Source organism: Lampris incognitus, chromosome 14, assembly GCF_029633865.1.
Source record: "Lampris incognitus isolate fLamInc1 chromosome 14, fLamInc1.hap2, whole genome shotgun sequence".
In the NCBI taxonomy this organism is placed as follows: Eukaryota; Metazoa; Chordata; class Actinopteri; order Lampriformes; family Lampridae; genus Lampris; species Lampris incognitus.
Window position 1 is genome coordinate 24,524,437 of NC_079224.1, and position 13,936 is coordinate 24,538,372.

General features: G+C 44.5%; 1 protein-coding gene across 1 annotated transcript in view; it reads left to right on the plus strand.

The window, feature by feature from the left end:
* Nucleotides 1-12,403, plus strand: part of wls (Wnt ligand secretion mediator) — a 33,624-nt gene extending 21,221 nt beyond the window's left edge. The window contains exons 6-12 of the mRNA XM_056292963.1: nucleotides 4,397-4,565; nucleotides 5,295-5,392; nucleotides 6,289-6,352; nucleotides 8,414-8,557; nucleotides 8,744-8,827; nucleotides 9,294-9,447; nucleotides 10,402-12,403. Coding sequence (XP_056148938.1) covers nucleotides 4,397-4,565; nucleotides 5,295-5,392; nucleotides 6,289-6,352; nucleotides 8,414-8,557; nucleotides 8,744-8,827; nucleotides 9,294-9,447; nucleotides 10,402-10,511 — 823 coding nt within the window. The 3' untranslated portion in view covers nucleotides 10,512-12,403. The remainder of the gene's footprint in view (nucleotides 1-4,396; nucleotides 4,566-5,294; nucleotides 5,393-6,288; nucleotides 6,353-8,413; nucleotides 8,558-8,743; nucleotides 8,828-9,293; nucleotides 9,448-10,401) is intronic.
* The last annotated feature ends 1,533 nt before the right edge of the window (nucleotides 12,404-13,936 follow it).

The window sequence follows — 13,936 nt, forward strand, 5'->3', positions numbered from 1 at the left end:
TGCTGGGAAGACAGATCAGTAAGGGGCTGTGTTCAGCGCCATAGGAAGGTCTAGTGAAGCGTGAAACACATTACACAATCTTCCAGCTAGCACTCAACCGACACATCCTATGGTATACACACACACACACACACACACACACACACACACACACACGGGTTCGCTGAAGTATGCGCGCACACACACACACAAATCTACACACGGGTTCGCTGAAGTATGCGTGCGCGCACACACACACACACACAGTCTATGTCTCTTGCCTTCTCTCCATTTTCTCCGGCTCACAGCTCTCGTTCCCAAATGACCAGCAGGCTCTCAGGAAGCGCTACTTGTACCCTATTTGTGGACAGCAGATGATTTTTTCATGTTGTAAAAGCTTTTCCGTAGCTGTCTGTCATGCTATTCCACTGAGGTGTCCGGAAGGGAGCTCTTTTTAAGACTCGAGAACTTATTAAGTAGGGCTGGGAATTGGCAGGGAACTACCAATTTGCTGTTGCAATGTTATTTTAGTGCTGATTTGATACATGTTGTGATTTTTCAAATGTCACATTTTATAAATATTGTGATTCAGTGTTGGAATTTTTTGTCCTTAAGGCTCCATCCCCTCTTATCTACAGTATAATCTGAAATCTGCAATGATCCAAACAAAATGTACCAAAAAACGAATTTATTCGAGGGGGGGGGGATTCCCCCCTCCCTTTTTTCTCCCCAATTGTATCCGTCCAATTACCCCGCTCTTCTGAGCCACCCCGGTCACTGCTCAACCCCCTCTGCCAATCTGGGGAGGGCTGCAGACTACCACTTTCCTCCAATACGTGTGGAGACACCAGCTGCTTCTTTTCACCTGATAGTGAGGAGTTTCGCCAGGGGGACGTAGTGCATGGGAGGATCATGCTGTTCCCCCTCCACCCCGAACAGGCGCCCCGACCAACCAGAGGAGGTGCTAGTGCAGGGACAAGGACACATATCCACATCCGACTTCCCACCTGCAGCCGCAGACATGGCCAATTGTGTCTGTAGGGATGCCCGACCAAGCTGGAGGTAACAGGGGGATTCGAACCAGCGATCCCTGTGTTGGTAGGCAATGGAAGAGACCACTATGCTACGCTACATGGACGCCTGAGTTTGCCTCCTTGAGTGAGCGTTCAAATGATTCATATTCAAATACTGAGATGCAGAAATCATATCAAACCGCTTCATAGCATCGGTTCACTGTGCATTAACATTGTGATTTAGGGGAAATGCTGCAGTGCTAAAATAGTCCTGGCATAGTATCATGAGTTTTTGCACTGAATCGACCCCCCCCCCATTCTTAAAATGGATAGGGACAGATCTTTTTCAGAGTCTCAATCACACATGACTTTCCATTTAGAAAATGGTCCAGATCTATTTAATTCATAGGATAAGGGAATTCAGTAAATTAATAGTTCACAAAGGTGATATTCTTTTCTTGTTTGATGTTCAAAACTTTTTTTTAAAAGCAATACCAGGTAACTTTTTTTGCTTTAAAATATCATTAAATTCATGTTGGTGGCATAGTGTGATGCTTATGGGAGAATGATGCAACTGCCGTTCAGATGAGTTCCCTAGAAGCCTCATTTTCACTATGTATTTTGTGTTTGTATTTTGAGGTAAAGGGATTGCTTTCCAGCACACATGTAAGAATAGCAATTTTACTTTACCTAGTCTGTGATCATAGCTGTTTTTCTACTGCTATAGTCTTTTGAGCTATGGCTTGTAAATAAATGCATGTATCTTGTTGCTCTTCTCCTGGATCACCACCTTGCCATGGTGGAGACGCTTGTGTGTACCAATGATCCCAAGAGTTATGCCGTCCGGCTTAATCCTGGTAGGGTCACCCAAGGTGATGGGTCAAGGGGGAGGTTCCAGACGAAGCGTGATCCAACAAAGACCTCAATGGCGGAACTGGCGGAAGATGTCTCCAGGTCACAATGGCAGTGAAGGCGGATGAAGGCTGCAACACAACAGAGGGTGGTCCCCAATCGTCTTGGCTCTCCATGGACTCTGGCCACCCCCTGCCAAGGACCGTGTGGTGGCTGAAGGCGCGTCAGCCACTCCGCATAAAAAGCTGTCATGTGTGCGTCTGGGTAGCATAGTGGTCGGTTCTGTTGCCTACCAATACAGGGATCACCGGTTCGAATCCCCGTGTTACCTCCAGCTTGTACGGGTGTCCTTACAGACACAATTGGACATGTCTGTGGGTTGGAAGCTGGATCTGGGTATGTGTCCTCGTCACTGAACTAGCGTCTCCTCTGGTTGGTTGGGGCGCCGGTTCAGGGGGGAGGGGGAACTGGGGGGAATAGCGTGATCCTCCCACGGGCTACGTCCCTCTGGTGAAACTCCTCACTGTCAGGTGAAAAGAAGTGGCTGGCGACTCCACATGTATCAGAGGAAGCATGTGGTAGTCTGCAGCCCTCCCTGGATTGGCAGAGGGGGTGGAGCAGTGACCGGGATGGCTCAGAAGAGTGGGGTAATTGGCCAAGTGCAATTGCGGAGAAAAGGGGGGGGGGGTGACGCTGTCATGCTTGGGTGTCCTGTCATTATGCGGCTCCAGGATCGGCCTCTATGCCCACCGGAGGACCCAAAGGGAGGACGGTCATACCGAGTGATCGCTGATGATGATATTCGTATTGCTTAAGGAAAAAAAAGACCTTGGTTATCTTTGCTTTAGCTGATGTAAAAGATGTTACCAAAATCCCCCAAATTACCTGTTGCTGCTTTAAAATTTGAATCAGACAGATGTTTTTGCATAGTCTGCAGTTATCTAGATTACAACCAACTTCTGGTTCATTACCTTTGTCTCTGTTACAAACCGTATTGTCTCACACACACACACACACACACACACACACACACTGATATAGGCCTCAGCTCTTCTGTCTGTGTTGGCGGTGCTTAGGACATTCCCTGCATACCAACTCAATGTGGTTTCACTCGCAGCGTTGGGAGAACATGCAGGGAACTGTTTACACCGAGCTCTCTGAAATGCAGACACCTTGAACCCGTTTCTTGCCAAACTCGCTTTACTTGGATCGCTTTTATCTACTGCTTTAGATGGCGCGTTCGAGACACGTTTGAGCGGTGACACTTACTGCTTCATCTTTGCTGATATCCTTGCGCTCTCTTCCCCCACCAAAGCGATCTCTGCCACCGGCGCTCCGCCCTCCTCCTCTCTGTTTATGATTAGCCTTTCATCTAGTCGTGGCATGCAGGGACCCGCAGCAAGGGTTGGAGCTGTCTGTAGGCCGATTGTTCTCACTTTTTATTTGGGCTCGCTGTGCTCTATAATGTCTTTTGAAAGTTGGTTGTTGTCATCTCTGTGTTTGGTTTATCACACAGGTTCGTGGAAACTAGCTTGGTCAGTTCCCAGCTCAGGTGGAAGGTGCTGAGTATTGTGACAAAGCAAAATGGCAAGGTTGAAGAGAAAGTGGTTTACCCCTTGTACTGGAGAACATGATTTCTTTTGATTAAAGTTCTCTTTTAAAAGAAAACATGTCTGACGAGGTCTATGAAGAACTAGCAGACTCTGTGTGAGGGCTATTGGAGATCTGCCAACATTGTTCAGTGCTGCTTTTTGTTATGAAAATTCTGACTTTATCCAACCAACATTCCTTCGAGTTATCTTGGTGCTTGTGTCATCATTTTTTCCAGTTGAATACACAAAGCTGCTTATGCCGCATGAATTATACCCCTTTAGGATTTTTAATTGACTGGTTTACAAGAAGATTATAGTACATTATCTTTATCAAACAGCATGTATACAAAAGGTAAATTCGGGGTGTCCGTGTTACGTAGTGGTCTATTCTGATGCCTACCAACACGGGGCTCGCCGGTTCGAATCCCCATGTTAACCTCCGGCTTGGTCGGGCGTCCCTACAGACACAATTGGCCGTGTCTGCAGGTGGGAAGCCAGATGTGGGTCTGCGTCCTGGTCGCTGCACTAGCACCTCGTCTGGTTGGTCGGGACGCCTGTTCGGGGGGGAGGGGGAACTGGGGGGAATAGCGTGATTCTCCCACGCGCTACGTCCCCCTGGCGAAACGCCTCACTGTCAGGTGAAAAGAAGCGGTTGGTGACTCCACATGTATGGGAGGAGGCATGTGGTAGTCTGCAGCCCTCCCCGGATCGGCAGAGGGGGTGGAGCAGCGACCAAAACAGCTTGGAAAAGTTGGGTAATTGGCCGGATACAATTAGGGAAAAAAGGGGGGGTCCAAAAAACCCCCAAAAACGAATGGTAAATTCATGGCAAATATAACTTTGTTAGTGTTGACCATGAAAATGATTGTAGCTTCAGCTGGCTTCGAAGTATTTCAACTTGAATAATATTTGAAACGATGGTGGTGAATTGCACATTTTAATTCCTGCTCTTTCTTTCAGGGTCATCTTTGCTCTGGGCATTTCCATGACCTTCATCAACATCCCAGTGGAGTGGTTCTCAGTTGGCTTCAACTGGACCTGGATGCTGCTTTTCGGGGACATCAGACAGGGCATTTTCTACTCCATGCTGCTCTCCTTCTGGATCATCTTCTGTGGGGAGCATCTCATGGTACTGTACCGGAAGCCATTTAGTATATCCTTCGTAGCAGTCTTTCTAACTCCTATATCTATAGCTGCCACTTTAGAGGTTTTGTGCCAAAGCCCTCCTAATTCTGTCTGACTGAGAGTCCATTTGCAGTAGGTCAAAGTCAGAATGACTGCAAACATATTTTGGTGTATGTGGTACTGGTTAGTGATTAATGAATGAATGAAATCAAATATGTAGAGATTCAACCATGCACAACAAGATTCAGTGCTTGTTGGGCGGGTGCAATTGTCTCCTCATCTCATTTCTCTGAACCACACCGCTTATGTGACCAGGCATGTAGAAGCTGAGAGAATATCATTTGAAAGCAGTAAAACTTTGCATAGTGCCTGATAGCATTAATCCCTGTGCCACTGCAAAAAGAGTGGTTTTCATAGTAGTCTCTTAACAGCACTAATCGGAATAAAATTATGTATGTTAAACCAATATCAAGATATTCTTTGAAAATTTCACATAACCTATTTGAACAGAAACCACAATGATCTGCAGGGCCGCAGGACAAAAAAACCAAAAGCAATCTAGCACCTTGACCAAGAGGGCTTCATGGGCATTGTTATTGGGCCCAAGGGATTTTGTCGTCCTCTGAAATACTTATTGCCATCTCCATATTTGATGTCTTACATTTAAATCTTTGAGGTAATAATGCAAACCTGTTCTTAAACCCATCTTGTTCTTCCTGCTCCCCGCTGACAGGATCAGATGGAGAGGAACCGTTTCTCCGTCTACTGGAAGCAGGTTGGACCCATCGTCTTTGGCTCCTTCTGCCTCTTCATCTTTGACATGTGTGAGCGGTGAGACCCTTCTTTTTTTTTTTTTTTAGATCACTTTGAACACTTATTTTGGGGGAAAAAAGGTTAACCATTAAAGTACACGATAAACGGTGACGTGTAAAATTCCTTTACTCTCCATTTCACTTTCCCTTCATCCTGTTTTTTGTGAGTTTTTTTCCCCCCAAATGCCAGAAAATGCTGTGAAATGTCAGTAGAGAGAGGTTTTTTTTTTTTTTGAGGAAAAAAAAGACCCTCTCTCTGCTGGCAGGTTCTTTTTGGAGCGAGCCAGGACATCCTCTCCACCATCTACCATGCGTTCATCAAAGCACAATAACCTTTTCATTCATCCAGCGGTTCAACTTAACTCTCACAACAAAATGAGAATCTCCTCCAGAGTTTTGCCACCTTCTGCTCCGAGGTCGTTGGCTGCTAACTCCGAAGTCTCACACGTTGGTCACCCGCAGTAAACCCATAGATAAAGTCCTTTCTATCCTGGACAATCCAACACACAGACTGCACGCTAATCCTCTGGTCAGCACCTCCGCTGCCCCGGGTGCAAAACTGTAGGACGGAGCACTGTTTCTGCTTCTGGAGCTGACATATTTACTGAAGAGCAAATGCTTTCCCCCTGGCTGGCTCTGATGTTGGCAACACCACCTCACACCCTTGGTTTTTAATAATAATAATAAATCAATCTTATATGGCGCTTTTTGGCACTTCACTGGGCTTGTCATTCACCCCTGCTGGATGTTGTGTTGGGTTTCATTTGGGTTGACTTCCATGTATGTGTTGGTGCTTACCAATTAATTGTCCCTTAGTGATGAGTGAAGTTTATCAAATGGAACTGAACTGAACTGAAGTTATCGGCTGAAGTAACATCTAGAACTTTTTAAAAAAAAATTATTTTCTGTCTGCAGGGGAGTCCAGCTGACGAACCCTTTCTACAGTATCTGGGCCTCAGATGTTGGAACTGAGTTGGCTGTATCCTTCCTAACCTTGCATGTGACCTTTTATTAATATAAAAAAGGGGCATCCGGGTAGCATAGCAGTCTATTCCGTTGCCTACCAACATGGGGATTGCTGGTTCGAATCCCCGTGTTACCTCTGGCTTGGTTTGGTGTCCCTACAGACACAATTGGCCGTGTCTGCGGGTGGGAAGCCGGATGTGGGTATGTGTCCTGGTCACTGCACTAGCGCCTCCTCTGGTCAGTCAGGGCGCATGTTCAGGGGGTGAGGGGGAACTGGGGGGAATAGCGTGCTCCTCCCATGAGCTACATCCCCCTGGTGAAACTCCTCACCATCAGGTGAAAAGAAGCGGCTGGTGACTCCACATGTATCGGAGGAGGCATGTGGTAGTCTGCAGCTCTCCCCGGATCAGCAGACGGGGTGGAGCAGCGACCGGAATGGCTTGGAAGAGTGGGGTAATTGGCCGGGTAGAATTGGGGAGAAAAAGGGGGAAAGTAACAGCGGAGATTTTGCGACTGCAAGTCTGCAACAAACCACTTCATCCCCCACACAAATGCCTTATCTAACTCAAAACAAGTCTTTATTTTAAGTTGAAGCTAAACTTTGCATTTAGTAGAATAGTGACTACAGAATATTATATTATCACATTTTGCTTCGTCATCCAAAAAACACTGCCCTTCTGTTGTTGGGATGCATTTTTTTCATACGTTATTAAAATTGTCATCAATTATTCTATGCTATTTTGTGGTTACTGTTTAACCTCTGTTATCTATTGCTGAATTAATTTTACCGCTACTCTGCTAAGAAGAGGATCTCCCCTTTTCATAGTCTGAGAAGCACTGAACACGGTGATGCTCGGTCTGCTAAGACAGAATAATTGAGTAATGCCAGATGTGAATGTACTGCCCAAGGTTTTCCCAACATTGCCGGTGTGTGTTCCCATGTGTTGCTTTGCTTGCCAGGCTGAGTGATGCAAGATTCATCAGCACAATGTTGTGTGGAAAAACAAGAGGCAGAACACCCTTCTGCATCTTTCTCTGCCCCCCCCCCCCCCACCGCTCACATTTTCCTCCCTCTCTGTTGCTGGGACCCAGTGAGCGGGGAGCTGATATATGGAACATGACATTTGCTGTGCTTTGGGAACACTGGAGGGTCTGAAAGAGACATTTTGTGCAGTGTCTATAAACTGCGTCATCAAACCTTTATCAGGTCTACCACCAATGAGTTACTAGTTGGCCTTTTACTAGAGAGCAAGTCCAGGTTTTAGGCAAAGTGGCTGAACACATTTGTCACATTATTAAGTGCAGTTATTCATCACAGCTTAAACACGAGTATCATTGATATTTTGAAACTAATTCTTTAAAGAACATGGTCCCTCCAACACGGGGATCGCTGGTTTGAATCCCCATGTTACCTTTGGCTTTGTTTGGGCGTCCCTACAGACACAATTGGCCGTGTCTGCGGGCGGGAAGCCGAATGTGGGTAGGTGTCCTGGTCGCTGCACTAGCGCCTCCTCTGGTCGGTCAGGGGCGCCTGTTCGAGGGGGAACTGGGGGGTGGGAAAAGCGTGATCCTCCCATGCGCTATGTCCCCCTGGGGAAACTCCCCACTGTAAGGTGAAAAGAAGCGGCTGGTGACTACACATGTAGTATAGGAGGAGACATGGTAGTCTGCAGCCCTCCCCAGATCAGCAGAGGGGGTGGAGCAGCGACTGGGATGACTTGAAAGAGTGGGGTAATTGGCCGGATAAAATTTGGGAGAAAAATGGAGGGGGGTGGAATTATTATCCGCCTAATACTGAATTCTTGTTGATGTAAATCTGAAACTACATATGAATACAGGAAGTCTACCATCAGTAATCCTGATGGGGAGGCCTTTAATTGACAAGTGCCTTTACCTGAAATACATATTGTACAATTGTACATAGTATAGTACATCTACACAGCACCACTTGACTACTTGAAAAGAGGTTCTCCCCTTTTTCATTTGATCAGTGGAACATGATGTCAAGGCATTTGTGTGTAAACATGGTACACCACCATCTGGCATCTTGTTTCCTTGACTGGTAATGCTTTAGATGGCATTCATAATTGTGGCAGGAATCTGTGCCTGCCTCTACTTCCTCTTCCTGTGCTTCATGGTTTTCCAAGTCTTCAGAAACATCAGTGGCAAGAGGACCTCCTTGCCTGCAATGTCTAAGGCCAGGCGGCTGCACTACGAGGTGTGTGTTTGTGTCTGTTTTGTCTTCCTTTTTGGATTTAAATCTTTTTTTTAGTTTGCCAGAGATTTTACATATGTGCTTTTGGGAATTAAATGCAAAGAACTCCATTATGTCAGTAAAATAATGTTGGTCTGCCATGTGTCTTTTTTGTCATGCTTGTACTGACTCCTGCACTTTATGGCCTAGGGTCTGATTTTTAGGTTTAAATTCCTCATGCTGGTTACTCTGGCTTGCGCTGCCTTGACTGTCATCTTCTTCATCATCAGTCAGGTGAGTCTAGTCAGGCCCCCAAAAGCGGCACCGTGACCCAGTGGTTAGTGCTGTCGCCTCACAGTAAGAAGGTCCTGAGTTCGAACCCCGGGGTTGTCCAACCTTGGGGGTCATCCCAGGTCATCCTCTATGTGGAGTTTGCATGTTCTTCCCATGTCTACTGTGGGTTTTCTCCGGGTGCTCGGGTTTTCCCCGCCATAAAAAAAACATGCATGTTAGGATTAATACTCCAGGCTGTGCCCCTGACTGAGGCAGAAGAACTGGAGCTGGTCCCCGGGTGCTGCACCAGCAGCTGCCCACTACCCCTAGCTACACAGCTAGGATGGGTTAAATGCAGAAAAAAAATTGCCCCACGGGGATTAATAAAAGTAGTAAAAAAAAAAAGTAGCTGAATATTATTTAGCGTTTGTGTGTGCATGTGTCTCTCTAATCTTTAGTATGTTTACATCTACCTGTCTGTCTCCAGGTAAATGAAGGCCACTGGCACTGGGGGGAATACACGGTACAGGTGAACAGCGCTTTCTTCACAGGAATCTACGGCATGTGGAACCTGTACGTTTTCGCCATCATGTTCCTTTACGCCCCCTCGCACAAACGCTACGGAGACGAGCAGTCCACTGGTTAGTGCATCATTCCTAACTGCTTCGCTTTGTCAGATTACTGTGCATCAGGTTTGATGGTTAGACTGAATTTGGACTCAAAAATGCTTACAGCTGTGCTCCATCGATTACAATGTGCTAAAACCTGAATGATCCATGTGGAGAAATTATTCGAACAGCAAGCAACGGGTTTTTCACATATGGGTTATTTACTTTAACTGAAAAGTAATGATGAAAATTCAGCAAACATCTGCAGCAATTGTGATTCCAGTTTGCATGTAGCATGTATGAATTCATTCCTGTTTAAAGATAGAAACTCTAAACACTATAGCTCAGCTCTGTATTGGTTGTGTACCTATTTGTAAAATTCTTGAATTGCAGCTGTCCTGGTAGGATCTAATTTATTCTGCTACTGAGTAAATTGGCTGTCCACCATCAAGCTGCCTATTCACATAGAGTTTAAAGTGTGTGTTTGTGTGTGTGTCAGGTTGACGAGGTTGCATTGGGGGGGAATTGCTGGGGGGGGGTCTCTCTGACTCGAGAGGGTATTTCTAATGGACGTCAGGCTTCCTTCCAAAGGCGAAGAGAGGGATTGGATGGGGTATGGGTGGGTAATGAAAACCATCCATCTCCTGATGTCGGTGACAAGGCGACCGGGGAAAGGGGGGACGTGGGGTGTGGACCTTTGGAAGTCCTGGAAGCTTTCCCTGATATGTGTCAGCTAAACTCATGGGAGGGGCACTATCCTCTGTTGTTTGACTTTGTTCTTGTAAAGTCTCATAAATCAAGTCGATTTTCCTCCCGAGAATGGCTGGCTTATTTGTTTCAGAGAAAAAGGCGACGGAAACGGCCGTCCAAACTTAATTTTGAAACAGTCTTGGATAGTTCGTGCATAATTGGTACATTATGTGAAATGATACTATTGCTGATGACCCATATATCTATAAATAATATATAGTAGTTTTTGTCATATAGGAGATGCTGGAACCAGCAGTGGAGAGGACATCCAGCTGACTACAACCATCACCCATGTAGATGGCCCAACTGAGCTCTATAAGATGACTGGCAAAGAGGCCCAGGAGTAAGCCTTACAGATGACCACTCTGCTTTGGATTCTCCTCCACTACCTGCTGCTCCAACACCCCCACCCACCATTCCTTCACATCTGTTCTGGACATGGTCATGAACCAGTGTTAACCATTCGCCATGCATCTGCCTGCCACTAGAACGACCAAGCTGGTCAGTTTGACGGTTTTGGTTTTTGAAAGTTTAATAACTTTGTGGGGGAAAAAAAGGTACAGACCTGCCACTCCCTCAGTGCTCCTAAAATTGCATATATTTGCATTAAAATTAGTTCTAGATCAATTGCACAAAAAAAGTTATGATAAGATCTACCTAAAACGACCATGAGCGGTCAATAGGTGGCTCGTAATTTTGCGCGTGATAGTGTGCGTCATGTTACTATTTATGACGTGTGTTGGTTGTGTCATTTCCTTCGCAAAGTTCATTGCTCTGTTCTAGAAACACACTAGTGTTCTCCAGTGCAGAGTAACATTCTAAACTTGATTTTTGATTATTGCCAACATGTCTGGTTACAGACGCCGTTTTAGACGCGCCATGACTATCACCGAGGCGTTGCAGTATTTACAGGCGTTGGACAGCGGCCATTTTAAATTGTTTGAAAAATTGTATTAAAGTGGTTAAAATGTTCATTTTGGTGTCAGTCGTTTCTTAACAGGCATACTAACATATGCAATGCATTAATATCTCAATTGGGTATTTATCTTGACAGAATATACAGTTTATTAACTGTGGGCAGTCATTTTGACCACCCATGGTCGTTCTAATAGTTGTTTGGGACTGTTTCAATATTCATTTTCGGCTCTTTTTTTAGATTTCACATTTTATAGGCCTTGTTACGCTTGTTAGATTGGCAATATGTGTTTTCCATTTTGTTTTTCAGGTAATATTTTCAGTTTTTCAATTTTGCTGTTCAAGTCCGACCATGTCTCCGAAGTTTAAATTGTTTAAAAATAGTGTTATAGTTGTTAAAATGTTAATTTTGGTGTCAGTCGTTTCTTAACAGGCATACTAACATATGCAATGCATTAATATCTCAACTGGGTATTTATCTTGACAGAATATAGAGTTAAAAACCGTCATTTTGACCGCCTATGGTCGTTTTAGGCAGGAGTGAAATCCCGGTCGTTCTAGTGCCTTTTTTTCTTCTATTGGTCTTTACATTTCAAAGTTTTGTTCCTTTTCCTCCTCTGTTTGATATTTTAATGTGAAGTGTTGGTCTGTAAATGTTGCACGGCTCTCCCTTATTGACGCTAGCAGGTGAGAGTTGCAGAAAAGCCTCTTTTATGTTGGGAGAAAAATTTTGAGTCTAAGGAACAGCTACCATCTAGTGGTGGCTAAGATAAGTAGCTGCAGACTGGGGGATCGAAACTCCTGTTGGATGTAATATTGATCGTTGCTTTGTATGTAAAGACTCTGACACAGGACAACAAGGTTCATTGGTTACTATATAACCACTTTGGGTTTGATAGAGAATGTATTTCTACTGCTTGTTTCCCTGTAATATTCTCACTCGTGAATATTTAGCCTGTTTTCGGTGTTCTCTCACACCTATACACTTCCACTGAAAGTAGATCCAACAGACTACTGCCTGTCATCTTGTTTATCATTCTCTCAAGTGGCGGAGCGCCTGTCGTTATAAAAGGCGAAACTGTAAAGTCCACATAGCCTTTTTGGGAAGTCCATGCTATTAAGTTCATTACGTTACACTGTAGATATCTATTTTTATAAAGTGCTTATTTTCAACTTTATGAAATATGCATCAAGCTGTATCATCTGATGGGAAAGGAAAGAAAACCCTTGAGGTTTGAAGGTGACTGGAGCCTAGTACACATAGGTCTTAGTTATTTTGTGCTTTTTATGCTAATTTAAATAAAATCTTTTACTTTAAAGTTTATAGGTCTGTGTCTTCCATGCTTCGCTATTTGCTATGAATGGCCTGCATTTAAGTTTGTATTTGAGTTCATTTAAGAGTTTTATTAGTTTACAGTTGGAAAAAGTTTATTGATATTTATTGATATTGATTGTTGATGTTGGCACAAATATGGCAAAGCCTGGTTAGTAGATATGACATTGGATCACGTTGGATCCCGGCAATATGCTCAATTTAGACCTCACGAGGCCTAAATTTAGACCTCACGAGGCCTAAAATGACCATATTACCTGGATTCATCCAGGGATAGAAGTTGTGCCAAATTTTGTATCACCAGCAGGGCTTTCGCCAAAAAGCTCTTAGGCTAACCTTAACTTAACCATTAGCTAGCCCATGCTAACCCCAGTGTTGTAGTACTTGAGTCCAGGACTCGGACTCGAGTCCTGTGACTCGACTTGGACTCGAGCACTGATGACTCGGACTTGGACTCGAGCACTGACCGCATTTGGACTCGGAAGTTAGAGATGAGATCTCAGACTTGTTAATTGATGAAGACTGTTTTTTTTTTGTAATAGGCCCTAATAATTTGGCATAATATATTAATAGCTATATTAGCACCGTAGCATTATTAAATTTCGTGCAAGGGCAGGCACGTGTGTTCCACCTACACGCGGATTCATGTGGATACCCTCAGGTTCAGTAACAGTTAGTGCTAAGATGCCTAAAGAGATGCCCCAAATTGTGCGCTTTGCTTACATGGATTTTACATCAAATTCCAGCAAGATCACTGCACTAATGCACCTTATGTGACAGCATGTATGAGTGAAAGTGTGTGTGTGTGTGTGTGTGCGCACATACTTGCGAGTGCATTTGTTTGGCTATTGGGTCACAAAGTAAATGAACTCCCTTTGAGATGGTGACAGCTGTGTCATTTTTCTTTAATGTAGACCTTTTTTTATTTGTATGTCAGCTTTTTTACGGTGCCAGAGTGGAGCACTGGAGCCCATCTTGGAACTCGACTCGGACTCAGGTAATGGGGACTTGACTCAGACTCAACTTGGACTCTTCTTTGGGGACTTGGACTCGAACACTTGGGACTCGAGACTTGACTCGTACTCGAGGTTTAGTGACTCGACTACAACACTGGCTAACCCACAACCTAATTTCTGGCTGCTGAAGGAAAAGGGTTGGAAGGCTTTCTGGCAGAAAGCCCTGAAGGCAAACTTCTCCTATAACCCGTTCATACAAATACCAAATATAGATATATAGATATTTAAGTGCGCGATGCATGAAACAGGCTTGTACTGCTTTGTATTAAAACTTTTTTCCTGCATCTGTATTGATATTCTGCTCCTCATTAGTTGAGCATTTCTATCAACACCATTGATGGTTTCAGAAAAAAACGCTCTCTCTCTCTCTCTCTCTCTCTCTCTCTATATATATATATATATATGTATACACACCAATCAGCCAAAACATTAAAACCACTGACAACATTATCTTTTTACAATGGCACCTGTCAAGGGGTGGGCTATATTAGGCAGCAAGTGAACAGTC